At 47.7% G+C, this 23,290-nt stretch overlaps 1 protein-coding gene across 3 annotated transcripts; it reads right to left on the bottom strand.

The window, feature by feature from the left end:
• Positions 1-479: 479 nt before the first annotated feature.
• MILR1 (mast cell immunoglobulin like receptor 1) lies at positions 480-23,052 on the bottom strand. 3 transcript variants are annotated; one of them, XM_073607156.1, is made up of 9 exons: positions 22,914-23,029; positions 22,494-22,526; positions 21,485-21,763; positions 21,347-21,376; positions 19,085-19,192; positions 16,666-16,722; positions 10,632-10,691; positions 10,376-10,434; positions 480-630 (listed from the first exon to the last, which is right to left on the bottom strand). In XM_073607156.1, the coding sequence occupies exons 1-9, from the start codon at positions 22,957-22,959 to the stop codon at positions 613-615; spliced, it is 690 nt and encodes a 229-aa protein (XP_073463257.1). In that variant the 5' UTR covers positions 22,960-23,029; the 3' UTR covers positions 480-612. The 3 variants fall into 3 exon arrangements, with proteins under 3 accessions (XP_073463257.1, XP_073463258.1, XP_073463259.1); XM_073607157.1 differs by lacking the exon at positions 22,494-22,526 and having other exon boundaries at positions 22,914-23,052; XM_073607158.1 differs by lacking the exon at positions 19,085-19,192 and having other exon boundaries at positions 22,914-23,030.
• Positions 23,053-23,290: the final 238 nt, after the last annotated feature.

A 23,290-nucleotide genomic window follows, 5' to 3' on the forward strand; every position in this document is an offset into this window, starting at 1 on the left:
CTTCCTGCTAATACACAAGAGAGATTTACTAAAACTGGAGCACTCAGAATCTGGTGCAGCTGTGCCTGGTAGCCAATCCACTTCTATCTTCAACTTGTTCAATGAAGCTTTGACAATAAAACCTGGAAGCTGATTGGTTTCTAAGCAGAGCTGCATCAGATTCTGGCCTCTCACGTTTTAGTAAGTTTCCCCAATGTCTGACTGATGGGGGGGCCCCCAATATCCATCCATTCTAATAATGCACACAGATAGCAGTAAAAGCAACTGGCAGTCTAATATTTGGTCTGGGAGAACTCATGCCATATACCGAGCAGGTCTATCTGCTCCAACCCCCCCAGGGAGGCAGAGCTCTGAGCAAACCTACTTTATGGATGTTCATCCAAAACTGCCCTCCCATCTCAGGGTTGGTGGTAACATGAAAACCTGAATCATGCTCAGGTGGGGGTTTGGAATCTGTAAGAATGGCCAAAAAAAAAGCGTCGGTTTCAATTAGTTTATATCCAGTAACTTAGTAACATTTAAAAAAAAAAATTGCTTAAATAATCCTTGTCCGAGGGAGACATTTTTCGGTGCACAGTTGTCTTCCTGTCCAGTCCAGATCCTCACTGGCCGTTATGGCTGCTGTTGAACCTAGAAGCAACCAATGAAAAGCTGAGTTATTACCAAGGCTCCCTCAGACAATGCCCAGCGTCCCCGCCCCCGAGGAGTTTCAGCACTTCAGGATAGAGATGAGCAGGACTGGCTGCCCTGTCCTCAGTATGACACAGAGAGTGACACCCATTCATGGTGGTATCTTAGTGATGGTGGTACGCTCTGCCATCACTGACCTCCTTCTGCAAATGCCATGTGCCTAGCTGTCTACGATTTTTGCTTGTACTGAGTCAGTGACAAAGAATGAATGCCAGAGGATCAACAAGACAGCCAAGCCCTGAGCTTCTTTAGAAGAAGAGGTCCACATTGGAAGCCTCCATATTTCTTGGTATCCAGAGAGAACAGATATTAGAATAAAGGCATCCCTACAATTCTTCGGTTCTGGGAGTCAGGGAACATGGTCCTGTGGCCTTCAGCAGCTGTGTATGCTGGGCACTGATGCCAGGGTCCAGGTGCAGGTGCCTCAGCCAACTATGGTTGCTATATGGTACCTAATGCCTCCATGATGGGGACTCTGTGTAAATCTATCCTCAGCATTACACAAAGTTAAGCCAATAGATTAATGGACTGATAGGGGTGAACATGTGACAGAAGGATGACAGTGATTGGCTGATAGCTTCATCACAGCATACAGAACCAATTCAGACCTGATCCGCTCCTTTTACCCAGCCCCCAATCAGTGCCTGTCATGTGACCTTTAGCAGGGCAAAGATGGCCAGTGAGTGGGTGGACAGGCTTGAGTCCGATCTGCCTTTTAACAAGTCATGTGACTAAATTCCAGGAGGATTCTGGGACTGCAATGCATAGGGGGATGGGTGCTCTAAAACAAGGTTTCAAGAGAAAGACAGGTCCACGTCCTCTCTATGTGATGACAGGTCAATTTATTGCCCCCCCATGTGATGACAGGTCCACTTCATTGCCCCCTCTATGAAATGACAGGTCCTCTTTATCACCCCCTCTATATGAAGACAGGTCTACTTTATTGTCCCCTCTTTTTAAGGACTCTGAAACTCGTCGGATTAATTTAGGCAAACAATATATGTATATGACAATCCAAGTGATTTTGGTCTATATTGTGGTATGTCAATCCATCTTTGTTAAAAATAGAAATTTTTTATGCTACAAGAAACCTTTTCATTCTTTTTTTGATACTCAATAAATATTGAATTTTAAAATTTCATATGGTTGCACATTTTTTGAGCCTAAAAAGTCCCTTTTCTAGTAGGGGGTACATTTTATCTCCTCTCTGTGATGACAAGTTCACTTTATGGCCACCTCTGTATGATGACAGGTCCTCTTTATCACCCCCTCTATGTGATGACAGGTCCTCTTTATTGCCCCCTGTATGGGATGACAGATCCTCTTTATCGCCCCCTGTATGGGATGACAGGTCCTCTTTATCGCCACCTTTATGGTATGAGAGATCCTCTTTATCGACCCCTCTATGTGATGACAGGTCCTCTTTATTGCCCCCTGTATGGGGTGACAGATCATCCTTTGCGCCCCCTGTATAGGATGACAGGTCCTCTTTATCGCCCCCTCTATGGGATGACAGGTCCTCTTTATCGCCCCCTCTATGTGATGACAGGTCCTCTTTATCCCCCCTCTATATGATGACAGGTCCTCTTTATCAACCCCTCTATATGATGACAGGTCCTCTTTATCGCCGCTCCTATGGGATGACAGGTCCTCTTTATCGCCCCCTCTATGGGAGGACATGACCTCTTTATCGCCCCCTATATGTGATGACAGGTCCTCTTTATCGCCCCCTCTATGTCATGACAGGTCCTCTCTATCGCCCCCTACATGGGATGACAGATCGTCTTTATCGCCCCCTGTATAGGATGACAAGTCCTCTTTATCGCCCCCTCTATGGGATGACAGGTCCTCTTTATCGCCCCCTCTATGTGATGACAGGTGCTCTTTATCGTCCCCTCTATGTGATGACAGGTCCTCTTTATCGACCCCTCTATATGATGACAGGTCCTCTTTATCGCCCCCTCTATGGGATGACAGGTCTTCTTTATCGCCCCCTTTATGGGATGACAGGTCCTCTTCATCGCCCCTTCTATGTGATGACAGGTCCTCTTTTCCACCCCCTGTATGGAATTAAAGGTCCTATTTATCGCCCCCTGTATGGGATGACAGGTCCCCTTTATCGTCCCCTCTATGTGATGACAGGTCCTCTTTATCGACCCCTCTATATGATGACAGGTCCTCTTTACCACCCCCTCTATGGGATGACAGGTCTTCTTTATCGCCCCCTTTGTGGGATGACAGGTCCTCTTTATCGCCCCCTCTATGTGATGACAGGTCCTCTTTATCGCCCCCTCTATTTAAAGACAGATCCTCTTTATCGCCCCCTCTATTTAAAGACAGATCCTCTTTATTGACCCCTCTATATAACAGATCCTCTTTATCTCCCCCTCTATGTGATGACAGGTCCTCTTTTCCGCCCCCTGTATGGAATTAAAGGTCCTATTTATCGCCCCCTGTATGGGATGACAGGTCCTCTTTATCGTCCCCTCTATGTGATGACAGGTCCTCTTTATTGACCCCTGTATATGATGATAGTTCCTCTTTATCGCCCCCTCTATGTGACGACGGGTCCTCTTTTTATTGACCCCTCTATATGATAATAGGTCCTCTTTATCGCCCCCTCTATGTGATGACAGGTCCTCTTTATCGACCCCTCTATGTGATGACAGGTCCTCTTTATCGCTCCCTCTATATGATGACAGGTCCTCTTTATCGCCCCCTCTATGGGATGACAGGTCTTCTTTATCACCCCCTTTATGGGATGACAGGTCCTCTTTATCGCCCCCTCTATGTGATGACAGGTCCTCTTTATCGCCCCCTCTATGTGATGACAGGTCCTCTTTATCGCCCCCTCTATTTAAAGACAGATCCTCTTTATCGCCCCCTCTATTTAAAGACAGATCCTCTTTATTGACCCCTCTATATAACAGATCCTCTTTATCTCCCCCTCTATGTGATGGCAGGTCCTCTTTTCCGCCCCCTGTATGGAATTAAAGGTCCTATTTATCGCCCCCTATATCGGATGACAGGACCCCTTTATCGTCCCCTCTATGTGATGACAGGTCCTCTTTATTGACCCCTGTATATGATGACAGGTCCTCTTTATCGCCCCCTCTATGTGACGACGGGTCCTCTTTTTATCGACCCCTCTATATGATAATAGGTCCTCTTTATCGCCCCCTCTATGTGATGACAGGTCCTCTTTATCGACCCCTCTATGTGATGACAGGTCCTCTTTATCGCTCCCTCTATATGATGACAGGTCCTCTTTATCGCCCCCTCTATGCGATGACAGGTCCTCTTTATCGCCCCCTATATATAAGACAGGTCCTCTTTATCGCCCCCCTCTATGTGATGACAGGTGCTCTTTATCACCCCCTCTATGCGATGACAGGTCCTTTTTATCGCCCCCTCTATGTGATGACAGTTTCTCTTTATCGCCCCCTCTATGCGATGACAGGTCCTCTTTATCGCCCCCTCTATGGGATGACAGGTCCTCTTTATCGCCCCCTCTATGGGATGACAGGTCCTCTTTATCGCCCCCTCTATGGGATGACAGGTCCTCTTTATCGCCCCCTCTATGTGATGACAGGTCGTCTTTATCGTCCCCTCTATGTGATGACAGGTCGTCTTTATCGTCCCCTCTATGTGATGACAGGTCGTCTTTATCGTCCCCTCTATGTGATGACAGGTCCTCTTTATCACCCCCTCTATGTGATGACAGGTCCTCTTTATCGACCCCTCTATGCGATGACAGGTCCTCTTTATCGCTCCCTCTATATGATGACAGGTCCTCTTTATCGCCCCCTCTATGGAATGACAGGTCTTCTTTATCGCCCCCTCTATGTGATGACAGGTCCTCTTTATCGCCCCCTCTATTTAAAGACAGATCCTCTTTATCGCCCCCTCTATTTAAAGACAGATCCTCTTTATTGACCCCTCTATATAACAGATCCTCTTTATCTCCCACTCTATGTGATGGCAGGTCCTCTTTTCCGCCCCCTGTATGGAATTAAAGGTCCTATTTATCGCCCCCTGTATGGGATGACAGGTCCCCTTTATCGTCCCCTCTATGTGATGACAGGTCCTCTTTATTGACCCCTGTATATGATGACAGGTCCTCTTTATCGCCCCCTCTATGTGACGACGGGTCCTCTTTTTATCGACCCCTCTATATGATAACAGGTCCTTTTTATCGCCCCCTCTATGTGATGACAGTTTCTCTTTATCGCCCCCTCTATTCGATGACAGGTCCTCTTTATCGCCCCCTCTATGCGATGACAGGTCCTCTTTATCGCCCCCTCTATGCGATGACAGGTCCTCTTTATCACCCCCTCTATGGGATGACGGGTCCTCTTTATTGACCCCTGTATATGATGACAGGTCCTCTTTATCGCCCCCTCTATGGGATAACAGGTCCTCTTTATCGCCCCCTCTATGTGATGACGGGTCCTCTTTATTGACCCCTGTATATGATGACAGGTCCTCTTTATCGCCCCCTCTATGTGATGACAGGTCCTCTTTATCGCCCCCTCTATATGATGACAGGTCCTCTTTATCGCCCCCCCTCTATGCGATGATAGGTCCTCTTTATCGCCCCCTCTATGCGATGACAGGTCTTTTTAATCACCCCCTCTATGCAATGACAGGTCCTCTTTATCGCCCCCTCTATGGGATGACAGGTCCTCTTTATCGCCCCCTCTATGTGATGACAGGTCGTCTTTATCGTCCCCTCTATGTGATGACAGGTCCTCTTTATCGACCCCTCTATATGATGACAGGTCCTCTTTATCACCCCCTCTATGGGATGACAGGTCTTCTTTATCGCCCCCTTTATGGGATGACAGGTCCTCTTTATCGCCCCCTCTATGCGATGACAGGTCCTCTTTATCGCCCCCTCTATTTAAAGACAGATCCTCTTTATCGCCCCCTCTATTTAAAGACAGATCCTCTTTATTGACCCCTCTATATAACAGATCCTCTTTATCTCCCACTCTATGTGATGACAGGTCCTCTTTTCCGCCCCCTGTATGGAATTAAAGGTCCTATTTATCGCCCCCTGTATGGGATGACAGGTCCTCTTTATCGCTCCCTCTATATGATGACAGGTCCTCTTTATCGCCCCCTCTATGGGATGACAGGTCTTCTTTATCACCCCCTTTATGGGATGACAGGTCCTCTTTATCGCCCCCTCTATGTGATGACAGGTCCTCTTTATCGCCCCTTCTATTTAAAGACAGATCCTCTTTATCGCCCCCTCTATTTAAAGACAGATCCTCTTTATTGACCCCTCTATATAACAGATCCTCTTTATCTCCCACTCTATGTGATGGCAGGTCCTCTTTTCCGCCCCCTGTATGGAATTAAAGGTCCTATTTATCGCCCCCTGTATGGGATGACAGGTCCCCTTTATCGTCCCCTCTATGTGATGACAGGTCCTCTTTATTGACCCCTGTATATGATGACAGGTCCTCTTTATCGCCCCCTCTATGTGACGACGGGTCCTCTTTTTATCGACCCCTCTATATGATAATAGGTCCTCTTTATCGCCCCCTCTATGTGATGACAGGTCCTCTTTATCGACCCCTCTATGTGATGACAGGTCCTCTTTATCGCCCCCTCTATGCGATGACAGGTCCTCTTTATCGCCCCCTATGTATAAGACAGGTCCTCTTTATCGCCCCCTCTATGTGATGACAGGTGCTCTTTATCACCCCCTCTATGTGATGACAGGTCCTTTTTATCGCCCCCTCTATGTGATGACAGTTTCTCTTTATCGCCCCCTCTATGTGATGACAGGTCCTCTTTATCGCCCCCTCTATGCGATGACAGGTCCTCTTTATCACCCCCTCTATGCGATAAAAGGTCCTCTTTATCGCCCCCTCTATGCGATGACAGGTCCTCTTTATCGCCCCCTCTATGCGATGACAGGTCCTCTTTATCACCCCCTCTATGCGATAAAAGGTCCTCTTTATCGCCCCCTCTATGTGATGACGGGTCCTCTTTATTGACCCCTGTATATGATGACAGGTCCTCTTTATCGCCCCCTCTATGTGATGACAGGTCCTTTTTATCGCCCCCTCTATGTGATGACAGTTTCTCTTTATCGCCCCCTCTATGCGATGACAGGTCCTCTTTATTGCCCCCTCTATGCGATGACAGGTCCTCTTTATCACCCCCTCTATGCGATGACAGGTCCTCTTTATCACCCCCTCTATGCGATAAAAGGTCCTCTTTATCACCCCCTCTATGCGATGACAGGTCCTCTTTATCACCCCCTCTATGCGATAAAAGGTCCTCTTTATCGCCCCCTCTATGCGATGACAGGTCCTCTTTATCACCCCCTCTATGGGATGACAGGTCCTCTTTATCGCCCCCTCTATGTGATGACGGGTCCTCTTTATCGCCCCCTCTATTTAAAGACAGATCCTCTTTATCGCCCCCTCTATTTAAAGACAGATCCTCTTTATTGACCCCTCTATATAACAGATCCTCTTTATCTCCCACTCTATGTGATGACAGGTCCTCTTTTCCGCCCCCTGTATGGAATCAAAGGTCCTATTTATCGCCCCCTGTATGGGATGACAGGTCCCCTTTATCGTCCCCTCTATGTGACGACGGGTCCTCTTTTTATCGACCCCTCTATATGATAATAGGTCCTCTTTATCGCCCCCTCTATGTGATGACAGGTCCTCTTTATCGACCCCTCTATGTGATGACAGGTCCTCTTTATCGCCCCCTCTATGCGATGACAGGTCCTCTTTATCGCCCCCTATGTATAAGACAGGTCCTCTTTATCGCCCCCTCTATGTGATGAAAGGTGCTCTTTATCACCCCCTCTATGTGATGACAGGTCCTTTTTATCGCCCCCTCTATGTGATGACAGTTTCTCTTTATCGCCCCCTCTATGCGATGACAGGTCCTCTTTATCGCCCCCTCTATGCGATGACAGCTCCTTTTTATCGCCCCCTCTATGTGATGACAGTTTCTCTTTTTCGCCCCCTCTATGTGATGACAGGTCCTCTTTATCGCCCCCTCTATGCGATGACAGGTCCTCTTTATCGCCCCCTCTATGCGATGACAGGTCCTCTTTATCGCCCCCTCTATGCGATGACAGGTCCTCTTTATCGCCCCCTCTATGCGATGACAGGTCCTCTTTATCACCCCCTCTATGGGATGACAGGTCCTCTTTATCGCCCCCTCTATGTGATGACGGGTCCTCTTTATTGACCCCTGTATATGATGACAGGTCCTCTTTATCGCCCCCTCTATGTGATGACAGGTCCTCTTTATCGCCCCCTCTATATGATGACAGGTCCTCTTTATCGCCCCCCCTCTATGCGATGATAGGTCCTCTTTATCGCCCCCTCTATGCGATGACAGGTCCTCTTTATCGCCCCCTATGTATAAGACAGGTCCTCTTTATCGCCCCCTCTATGTGATGACAGGTCCTCTTTATCGCCCCCTCTATGCGATGACAGGTCCTTTTTATCGCCCCCTCTATGTGATGACAGTTTCTCTTTATCGCCCCCTCTATATGCGATGACAGGTCCTCTTTATCGCCCCCTCTATGCGATGACAGGTCCTCTTTATCGCCCCCTCTATGCGATGACAGGTCCTTTTTATCGCCCCCTCTATGTGATGACAGTTTCTCTTTATCGCCCCCCCTCTATGCGATGACAGGTCCTCTTTATCGCCCCCTCTATGCGATGACAGGTCCTCTTTATCGCCCCCTCTATGCGATGACAGGTCCTCTTTATCGCCCCCTCTATGCGATGACAGGTCCTCTTTATCGCCCCCTCTATGGGATGACAGGTCCTCTTTATCGCCCCCTCTATGTGATGACGGGTCCTCTTTATTGACCCCTGTATATGATGACAGGTCCTCTTTATCGCCCCCTCTATGTGATGACAGGTCCTCTTTATCGCCCCCTCTATATGATGACAGGTCCTCTTTATCGCCCCCTCTATGCGATGACAGGTCCTCTTTATCGCCCCCTCTATGGGATGACGGGTCCTCTTTATTGACCCCTGTATATGATGACAGGTCCTCTTTATCGCCCCCTCTATGCGATGACAGGTCCTCTTTATCGCCCCCTCTATGGGATGACAGGTCCTCTTTATCGTCCCCTCTATGTGATGACAGGTCCTCTTTATTGACCCCTCTATGTGATGACAGGTCCTCTTTATCGCTCCCTCTATATGATGACAGGTCCTCTTTATCGCCCCCTCTATGTGATGACAGGTCCTCTTTATCGCCCCCTCTATATGATGACAGGTCCTCTTTATCGCCCCCTCTATATGATGACAGGTCCTCTTTATTGACCCCTCTATGTGATGACAGGTCCTCTTTATCGCTCCCTCTATATGATGACAGGTCCTCTTCATCGCCCCTTCTATATGATGACAGGTCCTCATTTCCGCCCCCTTTATGGAATTAAAGGTCCTATTTATCGCACCCTGTATGGGATGACAGGTCCCCTTTATCGTCCCCTCTATGTGATGACAGGTCCTCTTTATCGCCCCCCCTCTATGTGATGACAGGTCCTCTTTTTCGACCCCTCTATGTGATGACAGGTCCTCTTTATCGCCCCCTCTATATGATGACAGGTCCTCTTTATCGACCCCTCTATGTGATGACAGGTCCTCTTTATCGCCCCCTCTATATGATGACAGGTCCTCTTTATCGACCCCTCTATGTGATGACAGGTCCTCTTTATCGCCCCCTCTATATGATGACAGGTCCTCTTTATCGCCCCCTCTATGTGATGACAGGTCCTCTTTATCGCCCCCTCTATGGGATGACAGGTCCTCTTTTCCGCCCCCTCTATATGATGACAGGTCCTCTTTATCGACCCCTCTATGTGATGACAGGTCCTCTTTATCGCCCCCTCTATGTGATGACAGGTCCTCTTTATCGCCCCCTCTATTTAAAGACAGATCCTCTTTATCGCCCCCTCTATTTAAAGACAGATCCTCTTTATTGACCCCTCTATATAACAGATCCTCTTTATCTCCCACTCTATGTGATGACAGGTCCTCTTTTCCGCCCCCTGTATGGAATTAAAGGTCCTATTTATCGCCCCCTGTATGGGATGACAGGTCCCCTTTATCATCCCCTCTATGTGATGACAGGTCCCCTTTATCATCCCCTCTATATGATGACAGGTCCTCTTTATCGCCCCCTCTATGTGATGACGGGTCCTCTTTATCGCACCCTCCATGTGATGACGGGTCCTCTTTATCGCCCCCTCTATGTGATGACAGGTCCTCTTTATCGCCCCCTCTATATGATGACAGGTCCTCTTTATCGCCCCCTCTATGTGATGACAGGTCCCCTTTATCGTCCCCTCTATGTGATGACAGGTCCTCTTTATCGCACCCTCTATGTGATGTTGGGTCCTCTTTATCACCCCCTCTATGTGATGACAGGTTCTCTTTATCACCCCCTCTATGTGATGACAGGTCCTCTTTATCGCCCCCTCTATGTGATGACAGGTTCTCTTTATCACCCCCTCTATGTGATGACAGGTCCTCTCTATCACCCCCTCTATGTGATGACAGGTCCTCTTTATGTGATCTGACAATGTAGCCGGTGCAGAATTGATACTTTGTATTCCATTGTATATTGGAGCACAGCGGACATAAGAGGACCTGTCACCAGGGAATGTAGTTCAGTGACTCACCTTTGGCCGGGTCCGTGTGACCACCGAGTATTCTGCCGTCGGCTCGGCACAGGTCACATCTATGGTATAAGAGAAACAATTAGGAGGACAGTCCTGGTATCTGATGTCCCAATCCCCACAACAGGACTGGCCATCAGCGGCGAGGAACTAAAATTATCAGCATGCCCAGTGACATTTGCTGAGTTCTTCACTGACTGACTCCAGTCTAATCATGGCTGAACTACAAGTCCCAGCATTCTCTGCACCAGGGACTTACCTCTGTTACCTTTTTTCTGGATCACTGTGCTGTAGTGCACTTCCTCCTCCTGCTGTGTCTCTGAAAAGAAGGACCAGGATGTTAGATTTTGCCATCTGTACACGGATCCTGATCACACCTAATGTCTGCCAATAACACGCACCAATCCTCATGTATGTAACGCAGAGTGCAGGGGACAGTAGTATGTAATGCAGAGGGAGGGGTCAATAGTATGTAATGCAGAGAGCAGGGGTCAGTAGTATGTAGCGCAGAGTGCATGGGGTCAGTAGTATGTAATGCAGAGGGAGGGGTCAGTAGTATATAACACAGAGAGAGGGGTCAGTAGTATGTAACATAGAATGCAGGGGTTAGCAGTATGTAATGGAGTATGCAGGGGTCAGCAGTATGTAATGCAGAGTGCAGGGGTCAGCAGTATGTAATGCAGAGAGAGGGGTCGGTAGTATGTAATACAGAGTGCAGGGATCAGTAATATGTAACACAGAGTGCAGGGGTCAGTAGTATGTAACGCAGAGTGCAGGGGTCAGTAGTATGTAATGCATTGTGCAGGGGTCTGTAGTATGTAATACAGAGTGCAGGGTCAGTAGTATGTAACGCAGAGTGCAGGGATCGGTAGCATGTGACGCAGGGATCAGTAGTATTAACACAGAGTGCAGGAGTCGGTAGTATGTAACACAGACTGCAGGAGTCGGTAGTATGTAACACAGACTGCAGGGGTCTGTAGTATGTAATACAGAGTGCAGGGGTCAGTAGTATGTAACGCAGAGAGCAGGGGTCAGTAGTATGTAACGCAGAGAGCAGGGGTCAGTAGTATGTAACACATAGTGATGGGTCAGTAGTATGTAACGTAGAGTGCAGAGGTCAGTAGTATATAATGCAGAGGAAGGGGTCAGTAGTATGTAACACAGAGTGAAGGGTCAGTAGTAACGCGGGGGTCAGTAGTGTGTAACATAGAGTACCGGGGTTAGTAGTATGTAACGCAGAGGGAGGGGTCAGTAGAATGTAATGCAGAGGGATGGGTCAGTAGAATGTAACGCAGAGGGAGGGGGCAGTAGAATGTAATGCAGAGGGAGGGGTCAGTACTATGTAACGCAGAGTGCAGGGGTCGTTAGTATGTAACGCAGAGGGAGGGGTCAGTAGTATGTAATGCAGAGGGGGGTTAGTAATATGTAAAGCAGAGGTAGGGGTCAGTAGTATGTAATGCAGAGTGCAGGGGTTAGTAGTAAGTAACGCAGAGTGCAGGTGTCAGTAGTATGTAGCGCAGAGGGAGGGGTCAGTAGTGTGTAACACAGGGGTTCGTAGTATGTAACACAGAGTGCAGGCGTCAGTAGTATGTAACGCAGAGGGAGGAGTCAGTAGAATGTAAAGCAGAGGGAGGCGTCAGTAATATGTAAAGCAGAGTGCAGGAGTCAGAAGTATATAACGCAGAGTGCAGAAGTCAGTAGTATGTAACATAGAGTGCAGGGGTCAGTAGTAATTCAGAGTACAGGGGTCAGTAGTATGTAATGCAGAGTGCAGAGGTCAATAGTATGTAACGCAGAGGGAGGGGTCAGTAGTATGTAACACAGAGTGAAGGGTCAGTAGTAACGCAGGGGTCAGTAGTGTGTAAGATAGAGTACCAGGGTCAGTAGTATGTAACGCAGAGGGAAGGGTCAGTAGAATGTAAAGCAGAGGGAGGGGTCAGTAGAATGTAACGCAGAGGGAGGGGTCAGTAGAATGTAACGCAGAGGGAGGGGTCAGTAGAATGTAACGCAGAGGGAGGGGTCAGTAGTATGTAACGCAGAGTGCAGGGGTCTGTAGTATGTAACATAGAGTGCAGTGGTCAGTAGTATGTAATGCAGAGTGCAGGGTCAGTAGTATGTAATGCAGAGGAAGGGGTCAGTAGCATGTAACGCAGAGTGCAGGGGTCGTTAGTATGTAACGCAGAGGGAGGGGTCAGTAGTATGTAATGCAGAGGGGTGGTCAGTAGTATGTAATGCAGAGGGGGGGGGTCAGTAGTATGTAAAGCAGAGGTAGGGGTCAGTAGTATGTAACGCAGAGTGCAGGGGTTAGTAGTAAGTAACAGAGAGTGCAGGGGTCAGTAGTATGTAACGCAGAGGGAGGAGTCAGTATTAGATAACACAAATTGAAGGGTCAGTAGTATGTAACACAGGGGTTCGTAGTATGTAACACAGAATGCAGGCGTCAGTAGTATGTAACGCAGAGGGAAGAGTCAGTAGAATGTAATGCAGAGGGAGGTGTCAGTAATATGTAAAGCAGAGTGCAGGAGTCAGAAGTATGTAACGCAGAGTGCAGGGGTCAGTAGTATGTAAAGCAGAGTACAGGGGTCAGTAGTATGTAAAGCAGAGTGAAGGGTAAGTAGTAATGCAGGGGTCAGTACAGTGTGTAACATAGAGTACTGTGGTCATTAGTATGTAACGCAGAGGGAGGGGTCAGTAGAATGTAACGTAGAGGGAGGGGTCAATAGTATGTAACGCAGAGTGCAGGGGTCAGTAGTATGTAACGGAGAGTGCAGGGTCAATAGTATATAACACAGAGTGCAGTGGTCAGTAGTATGTAAAGCAGAGTGCAGGGATCAGTAGTATGTAACGCAGAATGCAGGGATCAGTAGTATGTAATGCAGAGTGCAGGGGTCTGTAGTATGTAATGCAGAGTGCAGGGGTCTGTAGTATGTAACATAGAGTGCAGTGGTCAGTAATATGTAATGCAGAGTGCAGGGGTCTGTAGTATGTAATGCACAGTGCAGGGTCAGTAGTATGTAATGCAGAGGAAGGGGTCAGTAGTATGTAACGCAGAGTGCAGGGGTCGGTAGTATGTAATACAGAGGGAGGGGGTCAGTAGTATGTAACGCAGAGGGGGGGTCAGTAATATGTAACGAAGAGGGGGGGTCGGTAGTATGTAGCGCAGAGGGAGGGGTCAGTAGTGTGTAACACAGGGGTTCGTAGTATGTAACACAGAGTGCAGGCATCAGTAGTATGTAACGCAGAGGGAGGAGTCAGTAGAATGTAAAGCAGAGGGAGGCGTCAGTAATATGTAAAGCAGAGTGCAGGAGTCAGAAGTATATAACGCAGAGTGCAGAAATCAGTAGTATGTAACATAGAGTGCAGGGGTCAGTGGTAATGCAGAGTACAGGGGTCAGTGGTAATGCAGAGTACAGAGGTCAGTAGTATATAATGCAGAGTGCAGGGGTCAGTAGTATGTAACGCAGAGTGCAGAGGTCAATAGTATGTAACGCAGAGGGAGGGGTCAGTAGTATGTAACACAGAGTGAAGGGTCAGTAGTAACGCAGGGGTCAGTAGTGTGTAACATAGAGTACTAGGGTCAATAGTATGTAACACAGAGGGAAGGGTCAGTAGAATGTAACGCAGAGGGAGGGGTCAGTAGAATGTAATGCAGAGGGAGGGGTCAGTAGAATGTAACGCAGAGGGAGGGGTCAGTAGAATGTAATGCAGAGGGAGGGGTCAGTAGTATGTAACGCAGAGTGCAGGGGTCTGTAGTATGTAACATAGAGTGCAGTGGTCAGTAATATGTAATGTAGAGTGTAGGGGTCTGTAGTATGTAATGCAGAGTGCAGGGTCAGTAGTATGTAATGCAGAGGAAGGGGTCAGTAGCATGTAACGCAGAGTGCAGGGGTCGTTAGTATGTAACGCAGAGGGAGGGGTCAGTAGTATGTAATGCAGAGGGGTGGTCAGTAGTATGTAATGCAGAGGGGGGTTAGTAGTATGTAAAGCAAAGGTAGGGGTCAGTAGTATGTAACGCAGAGTGCAGGGGTTAGTAGTAAGTAACAGAGAGTGCAGGGGTCAGTAGTATGTAACGCAGAGGGAAGAGTCAGAAGTAGATAACACAAAGTGAAGGGTCAGTAGTATGTAACACAGGGGTTCGTAGTATGCAACACAGAATGCAGGCGTCAGTAGTATGTAACGCAGAGGGAAGAGTCAGTAGAATGTAATGCAGAGGGAGGTGTCAGTAATATGTAAAGCAGAGAGTCAGAAGTATGTAACGCAGAGTGCAGGGGTCAGTAGTATGTAAAGCAGAGTACAGGGGTCAGTAGTAATGCAGAGGGAGGGGTCAGTAGTATGTAAAGCAGAGTGAAGGGTAAGTAGTAATGCAGGGGTAAGTAGTGTGTAACATAGAGTACTGTGGTCATTAGTATGTAACGCAGAGGGAGGGGTCAGTAGAATGTAACGTAGAGGGAGGGGTCAATAGTATGTAACGCAGAGTGCAGGGGTCAGTAGTATGTAAAGCAGAGTGCAGGGATCAGTAGTATGTAAGGCAGAATGCAGGGGTCTGTAGTATGTAATGCACAGTGCAGGGTCAGTAGTATGTAATGCAGAGGAAGGGGTCAGTAGTATGTAATGCAGAGTGCAGGGGTCGGTAGTATGTAATGCAGAGGGAGGGGGTCAGTAGTATGTAACGCAGAGGGGGGGTCAGTAGTATGTAACGAAGAGGGGGGGTCAGTAGTATGTAACGAAGAGGGGGGGGTCAGTAATACGTAAAGCAGAGGTAGGGGTCAGTAGTATGTAACACAGAGTGCAGGGGTTAGTATGTAACGCAGAGGGAGTGGTCAGTAGTAGATAACACAAAGTGAAGGGTCAGTAGTATGTAACACAGGGGTTCGTAGTATGTAACACAGAGTGCAGGGGTCAGTAGTATGTAACGCAGAGGGAGGAGTCAGTAGAATGTAATGCAGAGGGAGGCGTCAGTAATATGTAAAGCAGAGTGCAGGAGTCAGAAGTATGTAACGCAGAGTGCAGGGGTCAGTAGTATGTAACGCAGAGGGAGGGGTCAGTAGTATGTAACGCAGAGTGAAGGGTCAGTAGTAATGCAGGGGTCAGTAGTGTGTAACATAGAGTACCGGGGGTCAGTATTATGTAAAACAGAGGGAAGGGTCAGTATAATGTAACGCAGAGGGAGGGGTCAGTAGTATGTAACGCAGAGTGCAGGGGTCTGTAGTATGTAACGCAGAGTGCAGGGTCACTAGTATATAACGCAGAGTGCAGTGATCAGTAGTATGTAATGCAGAGTGCAGGGGTCTGTGGTATGTAATGCAGAGTGCAGGGGTCTGTAGTATGTAACACAGAGGGAGGGGTCAGTAGTATGTAACGCAGGGGGGGGGGGGGTCAGTAATATGTAAAGCAGAGGTAGGGGTCAGTAGTATGTAACGCAGAGTGCAGGAGTTAGTAGTAAGTAACGCAGAGTGCAGGGGTCAGTAGTATGTAATGCAGAGGGAGGGGTCAGTAGTAGATAACACAAAGTGAAGGGTCAGTAGTATGTAACACAGGGGTCCGTAGTATGTAACACAGAGTGCAGGGGTCAGTAGTATGTAACGCAGAGGGAGGCATCCGTAATATGTAAAGCAGAGTGCAGGAGTCAGAAGTATGTAACACAGAGTGCAGGGGTCAGTAGTATGTAAAGCAGAGTGAAGGGGGTCAGTAGTATGTAAAGCAGAGTGCAGGGGTCAGTAGTATGTAAAGCAGATTGAAGGGGTCAGTAGTATGTAACGCAGAGGGAGGGGTCAGTGGCATGTAAAGCAGAAGGAGGGGTCTGAAGTACGTAACGCAGAAGGAGGGGTCAGTGGCATGTAAAGCAGAGGGAGGGGTCTGTAGTATGTAATGCAGAGGGAGGGGTCAGTAGTATGTAACGCAGAGGGAGGGGTCAGTGGCATGTAAAGCAGAGGGAGGGGTCAGTAGTATGTAACGCAGAGGGAGGGGTCAGTGGCATGTAAAGCAGAGGGAGGGGTCAGTAGTATGTAATGCAGAGGGAGGAGTCAGTGGCATGTAAAGCAGAGGGAGGAGTCAGTAGTATGTAACGCAGAGGGAGGGGTCAGTAGTATGTAACGCAGAGGGAGGGGTCAGTGGCATGTAAAGCAGAGGGAGGGGTCAGTAGTATGTAATGCAGAGGGAGGGGTCAGTAGTATGTAACGCAGAGTGCAGGGGTCAGTGGCATGTAAAGCAGAGGGAGGGGTCAGTAGTATGTAACACAGAGAGAGGGGTCAGTAGTATGTAACACAGAATGACTAGAAGAACATTACTGGTACCTGGTTCCTTCTCTCTCACATACTCATAGGTATTGTCCTCCTGGATTGCCTCTTGTCCTGTTACAGAAAAATTGTTATTAACACAAATCTACTAAAATCCAAAAATACCGAAAATGACTTCATCCATGTTCCTGGCAATAGGACACGCCGCTCCTGACACCCTAAATCAGTGGTTGTCAACTTATGAGTTAAAGGGGGCCTCAAATGTGGCCCCTGACATCAAAGAGCTGCACATAATGATCAGTCTATATAATGCTGGAGAGGAGTGTCAGAGACTGCAGACCTAATAGAGGAAATGAGGGTCAGAGAGTGAGGACAGGATACATTGTTGGTGGTCAGAGAGTGAGGACAGGATACATTGTTGGTGGTCAGAGAGTGAGGACAGGATACATTGTTGGCGGTCAGAGAGTGAGGACAGGATACATTGTTGGCGGTCAGAGAGTGAGGACAGGATACATTGTTGGCGGTCAGAGAGTGAGGACAGGATGCATTGTTGGTGATCAGAGAGTGAGGACAGGATACATTGTTGGTGGTCAGAGAGTGAGGACAGGATACATTGTTGGTGGTCAGTGAGTGAAGAGAGGATACATTGTTGGTGGGGAGGGATTGAGGACAGGATACATTGTTGGTGGGGAGAGAGTGAGGACAGGATACATTGTTGGTGGTCAGAGAGTGAGGACAGGATACATTGTTGGTGGTCAGAGAGTGAGGACAGGATACATTGTTGGAGGTCAGAGAGTGAGGACAAGATACATTGTTGGTGGTCAGAGAGTGAGGACAGGATACATTGTTGGAGGTCAGAGAGTGAGGACAGGATACATTGTTGGTGGTCAGAATGTGAGGACAGGATACATTGTTGGTGGTCAGAGAGTGAGGACAGGATACATTGTTGGAGGTCAGAGAGTGAGAACAGGATACATTGTTGGTGGTCAGAGAGTGAGGACAGGATACATTGTTGGTGGTCAGAGAGTGAGGACAGGATACATTGTTGGTGGGGAGAGAGTGAGGACGGGATACATTGTTGGTGGTCAGAAAGTGAGGACAGGATACATTGTTGGTGGGGAGAGAGTGAGGACAGGATACATTGTTGGTGGTCAGAGAGTGAGGACAGGATACATTGTTGGTGGTCAGAGAGTGAGGACAGGATACATTGTTGGAGGTCAGAGAGTGAGGACAAGATACATTGTTGGTGGTCAGAGAGTGAGGACAGGATACATTGTTGGAGGTCAGAGAGTGAGGACAGGATACATTGTTGGTGGTCAGAGAGTGAGGACAGGATACATTGTTGGAGGTCAGAGAGTGAGGACAGGATACATTGTTGGTGGTCAGAGAGTGAGGACAGGATACATTGTTGGTGGTCAGAGAGTGAGGACAGGATACATTGTTGGAGGTCAGAGAGTGAGGACAAGATACATTGTTGGTGGTCAGAGAGTGAGGACAGGATACATTGTTGGTGGGGAGAGAGTGAGGACAGGATACATTGTTGGTGGTCAGAGAGTGAGGACAGGATACATTGTTGGTGGTCAGAATGTGAGGACAGGATACATTGTTGGTGGTCAGAGAGTGAGGACAGGATACATTGTTGGAGGTCAGAGAGTGAGGACAGGATACATTGTTGGTGGTCAGAGAGTGAGGACAGGATACATTGTTGGTGGTCAGAGAGTGAGGACAGGATACATTGTTGGTGGGGAGAGAGTGAGGACAGGATACATTGTTGGTGGTCAGAGAGTGAGGACAGGATACATTGTTGGTGGTCAGAGAGTGAGGACAGGATACATTGTTGGTGGTCAGAGAGTGAGGACAGGATACATTGTTGGTGGTCAGAGAGTGAGGACAGGATACATTGTTGGTGGGGAGATGCTGCAGAAGACAATACCAGACTGGGAAGATGAGGGTGGAAGAGATCAATGCTATCACCCTAATTAATGTTCTCACCACAGACTGCTGAGTGCCGAGGGGCCACACTTCATATACCAAAGGGCTGCATGTGGCCTTGGTGCCGTGGGTTGGACACCGGGGATCTAAGAGAAAACTACTCTCACTTTGTAGAGATATTTTATCCTTGTATATACTTTAGGCTGAACTTGAGATGCACATCATATACCAAAGAGCCACAGGGCGAGCACCAGTGTCCTAAATGATGATGTCTGTGTTGGCATACATGTTGGCACAGAATAGGAGGAATGCCTGTTACATTATGGCAACTGAGAGTTTTTTCTAACTCAGAGCAGGATAGAGCAGCGGGGTCACCCTGTGGGGAGGCCGCTGCTCCTCCTCTATCCTTAGATATAAACATGTATTCTCTGGTGAATGAACTGTACATGTTTATTTAAAAACAAATATAAACAGTATATTTTTCTATCCAGCTTGTGCTGACGTGTCTGTCTGCCCTCGACTGCCTGCGGCCGAATGTACTCACTTGTATCAGATGTGGAGATCGTCCAGAACACAAAGATTGCTGTTAATATAACCAGGACCAGGAGCGGAATGATCCAAGCCAAGTGCACCCATCCTCCGCCTGTCTCACCTGGTCATAAAGGTGACAAAGACAACAAGCATTACCTTAAGGGGAGGGGGGCAGGAGGGGCACCTGCCCCAGGCACAGTTTTCTTATATCAAGGGGGTGCTGAATGACAGCACTGATGCAGGGGCATTATTTAATCTTTCCAGTGACACTACTGACAGAGGGAGACTTTATTCCTTCCAGTGACACCACCAATTCCGGGGCAATTCTTATTTTGTTAGTGTTAGCCCCACATTTTACCATGGAAAGAATTTGCACCAATATTTAGCACATTTCAGAGGTTCTCATAAGAAATGCCACCATTAAACCAGCCCTCTACTCCACGCAGAGGAAGGTGCAATTTGGCATTTTCACCCTGGGGGGCACTGAATCACCCTGTCCCATCGCTGGCTACAGTCCTCTAAACTTCAACTACAAAGTAAAGTGCCCCTGTGCCCACGTTATAAACATTCAAGTATTTACATATTACAAAAAAATAACAGTAAAAACATTTTGAAAACAAACCCTCCTTCATCTCTGTAGCTTTAGGCACTGTGGAGAAATGAATCTTCAAAGTTCACAAAAGGGGCAATGAAATCTCAGCTCTTTTCCTATTGCTCTCTATTTACTGGAATCTCTAATACAGGGGTCTCCAAACTTTCTAAACAAAGGGCCAGTTTACTGTCCTTCAAACTTGTGGCCAATGAGAGAAGAAAATTTCCTGGTGTCAGTGGGAGTAAACAATGCCCCATCTTTGGTATTGGAAAGAGGTGGAAATAATGCCCCATTGTTGGTATCAATGAGAGGAATAGTGACCCATCATTGGTGTCAGTGGGAGGAATAGTGCCCCATCATTGGTTTCAGTGGGAGGAATAGTGCCCCATCATTGGTGTCAGTGGGAGGAATAGTGCCCCATCATTGGTGTCAGTGGGAGGAATAGTGCCCCATCATTGGTATCAGTGGAGGAATAGTGCCCCATCATTGGTATCAGTGGAGGAATAGTGCCCCATAATTGGTATCAGTGAGAAGAATAGTGCCCCATCATTGGTGTTAGTGGGAAGAATAGTGCCCCATCATTGGTATCAATGGGAAGAATAGTGTGCCATCATTGGTATCAATGGGAAGAATAGTGCCCCATCATTGGTGTCAGCGGGAAGATTAGTGCCCCATTATTGGTGTCAGTGGGAAGAATAGTGCCCCATCATTGGTGTCAGCGGGAAGAATAGTGCCCCATTATTGATGTCAGTGGGAAGAATAGTGCCCCATCATTGGTAGCATTGGGAAGAATAGTGCCCCATCATTGGTGTCAGTGGGAAGAATAGTTCCCCATCATTGGTGTCAGTGGGAAGAATAGTGCCCCATCATTGGTATCAATAGGAGGAATAATGCCCCATCATTGGTATCAGTGGGAAGAATAGTGCCCCATCATTGGTATCAATGGGAAGAATAGTGCCCCATCATTGGTGTCAGTGGGAAGAATAGTGCCCCATCATTGGTGTCAGTGGGAAGAATAGTGCCCCATCATTGGTGTCAGTGGGAAGAATAGTGCCCCATCATTGGTGTCAGTGGGAAGAATAGTGCCCCATCATTGGTCTCAGTGGGAAGAATAGTGCCTCATTATTGGTGTCAGTGGGAAGAATAGTGTCCCATCATTGGTGTCAGTGGAACAATAGTGCCCCATCATTGGTATCAGTGGGAGGAATAGTGCCTCATCATTGGTATCAGTGGGAAGAATAGTGCCCCATCATTGGTATCAGTGGGAAGAATAGTGCCCCATCTTTGGTATCAGTGGGAAGAATAGTGCCCCATCATTGGTATCAGTGGGAAGAATAGTGCCCCATCATTGGTATCAGTGGGAAGAATAGTGCCCCATCATTGGTATCAGTGGGAAGAATAGTGCCCCACTGTTGCTGACAGTGGGAGAATATTGGCCCAAGGTTCGAATAAAGGCAATGCCCCCGGGCCGCAGTTTGGGGACTGCTGCTCTAATGTAAAAACACAGCAGATGTGCCAATTTTAGAGTCTTTAATGAGAACTTTGAAGATGAATTATTCCAGAGCGCCTGTAGCTGGAGGGGTCAGGAATGGCTTGTTTTAAAGCATTTTTTCTTGCTGAGTCCAGGTGAACGTTATGAAGAACAAATTACAGTGATATTATAAAATATGACTTTGCACTAACCTGTGGGTCCCGGTCCATGGGGTGGATGCTCTGCGGAGACAGAGAAGCGCTTATATCACACCATGATAAATACAAACACCCCCTCCAAATCTCTACCACACCATCACCCTGAGAACATTCCATCTCCATGTTCCTCACCTTGCAGTGTAAAATAGAAATCCTTGCTGTACAGCCCAGTGTTGGCGCTATTGTTGGCTTTACATTTGTAAGGCCCGAGACTGGTGTGATTGTGGATGGTGAGGTTGAATGTGGCTTCCGCCTTCTCCGACATCATCACTCGTCCTTTAGTTGATGTATTTTGAAATAGCATGAAAGTGACGGGAAGCGATGCATTTTCACAGCGGCAATAGATGGTCACTGTGCTTCCTCTCGTCACACTGGGGGATCCAGTAAACAGCAGCGGGTTTCTCAATGTTTCTGAAATGAAAATTAAATGGAATGGAAGATCTTGCAGTAGTTTGTGTCTCTGCCCCTCCCACAATGGTGAGATTTCCCTCCAGTTGTTTGTGTCTCTGCCCCTCCCACAATGGTGAGCTTTCCTGCAAAAGTTTGTGTCTCTGCCCCTCCCACAATGGTGAGCTTTCCTGCAAAAGTTTGTGTCTCTTAATCATTTAAATGCTGGTGCCTGAGCAGTTCTTGGCTGTGGTCACAACCCTGCTGCAGCCTCTCACCTTGAGTTACAAAATTACAATGTACAGTCTAATCCATAGGGGAGACTGAGGAAATGATTCCTCCTGCCTGCAGCAGACTGATGACATCATCTCAGCCCAGGCAAAGTCACTGGGGGAGTCTGAGACTGAGGAAATGCTTCCTGACTGATGACATCATCTCAGCTTAGGCAAAGTCACTGGGGGAAGGGAGACTGAGGAAATGTTTAATCCTGCCTGCAGCAAACTAATGGCATCATCTCAGCCTATAGGCAAAGTCACTGGGGGAGGGGAGACTGAGGAAATGCTTCCTCCTGCCTGCAGCAGAGTGATGACATCATCTCAGCCCAGGCAAATTCACTGGGGGAGGGTGAGACTGAGGAAGTGCTTCCTCCTGCCTGCAGCAGAGTGATGACATCATCTCAGCCTAGGCAAAGTCACTGACTTCCACACTTACTGACAGTTCCACTTTAAAAAGTCCATATGAAAAGGCAACTTACTTGAGATATTGTGGTCACCTCTGATTCTTGGAACTGTGGAGAAGAATCGATAAAAGACGTTAGAATCTGTGACTGTCAATTTTTTCTGTACTTTACGTGTCTAACCCTGGCATCCCAGAGATTATTGGGGTCATGGAGAGGCTCCAGGCAGCTGATGGAAATTGTTAGATTTTGGTAAATGTTGGAAGATCTCCCTACAAGCTGGACGGAACCTTCACTTCTATAGAGGAGAAGAATCCAAAAACACTCATCCAACCCACTAAAAGTGATGGTGAGAATGGTGGTGAGGCCAAGGGGATATTTTCCTGCCCATCATTCCTTTGGAGATACCTTTCTATGGGCAGCCTAAGCTGGATCTTCTCCTGGTGTCCAGCCTCCTCCAGATCCAGATATAAATTCCTCCATACGGTACGGACTTACCCGCTACGTTCAGGAGACAGAATGCGGCCAACCATAAAACCTCCATTCGTAGTCTTCTCTGACACTGAACACAGAAAGAGGAAGAAGTTGGTCAGATACAGGAAGCTCCAAGTTTTACTTTAAACTTCTGCAGAAACGATCTCCAGATAAAAAGCTTCTCGTGTGACCAGCATGGGGGCTGCTAAAATTCCATCAAAGACGTCATCCTGACTGTGCCGCGTCGGGTCTTCACGGGGTGAAAGGTTTCCAATAAGCTTTGACATAAATCACAATTTTGTTCAATGTTCTGCTTCTTTGTATCAACCCGACTCCCGGTTCTGTCCACGTTATGTTGATCCCTGTTTACAGAGGGAGGTGATTTTGAGGGACTTTAAATG

This window comes from Aquarana catesbeiana, linkage group LG12, assembly GCF_042186555.1.
Source record: "Aquarana catesbeiana isolate 2022-GZ linkage group LG12, ASM4218655v1, whole genome shotgun sequence".
In the NCBI taxonomy this organism is placed as follows: domain Eukaryota; kingdom Metazoa; phylum Chordata; class Amphibia; order Anura; family Ranidae; genus Aquarana; species Aquarana catesbeiana.

Excerpts from the sequence above, each read along its gene's own strand:
- MILR1 (XM_073607156.1), bottom strand. The coding sequence starts at position 22,959 with ATGGAGGTTTTATGGTTGGCCGCATTCTGTCTCCTGAACGTAGCGG. Across the intron at positions 19,193-21,346 it reads CCATGGACCGGGACCCACAG|GTGAGACAGGCGGAGGATGG; the intron begins GTTAGTGCAAAG and ends CTTTATGACCAG. Across the intron at positions 10,692-16,665 it reads TGTGAGAGAGAAGGAACCAG|AGACACAGCAGGAGGAGGAA; the intron begins GTACCAGTAATG and ends CCTTCTTTTCAG.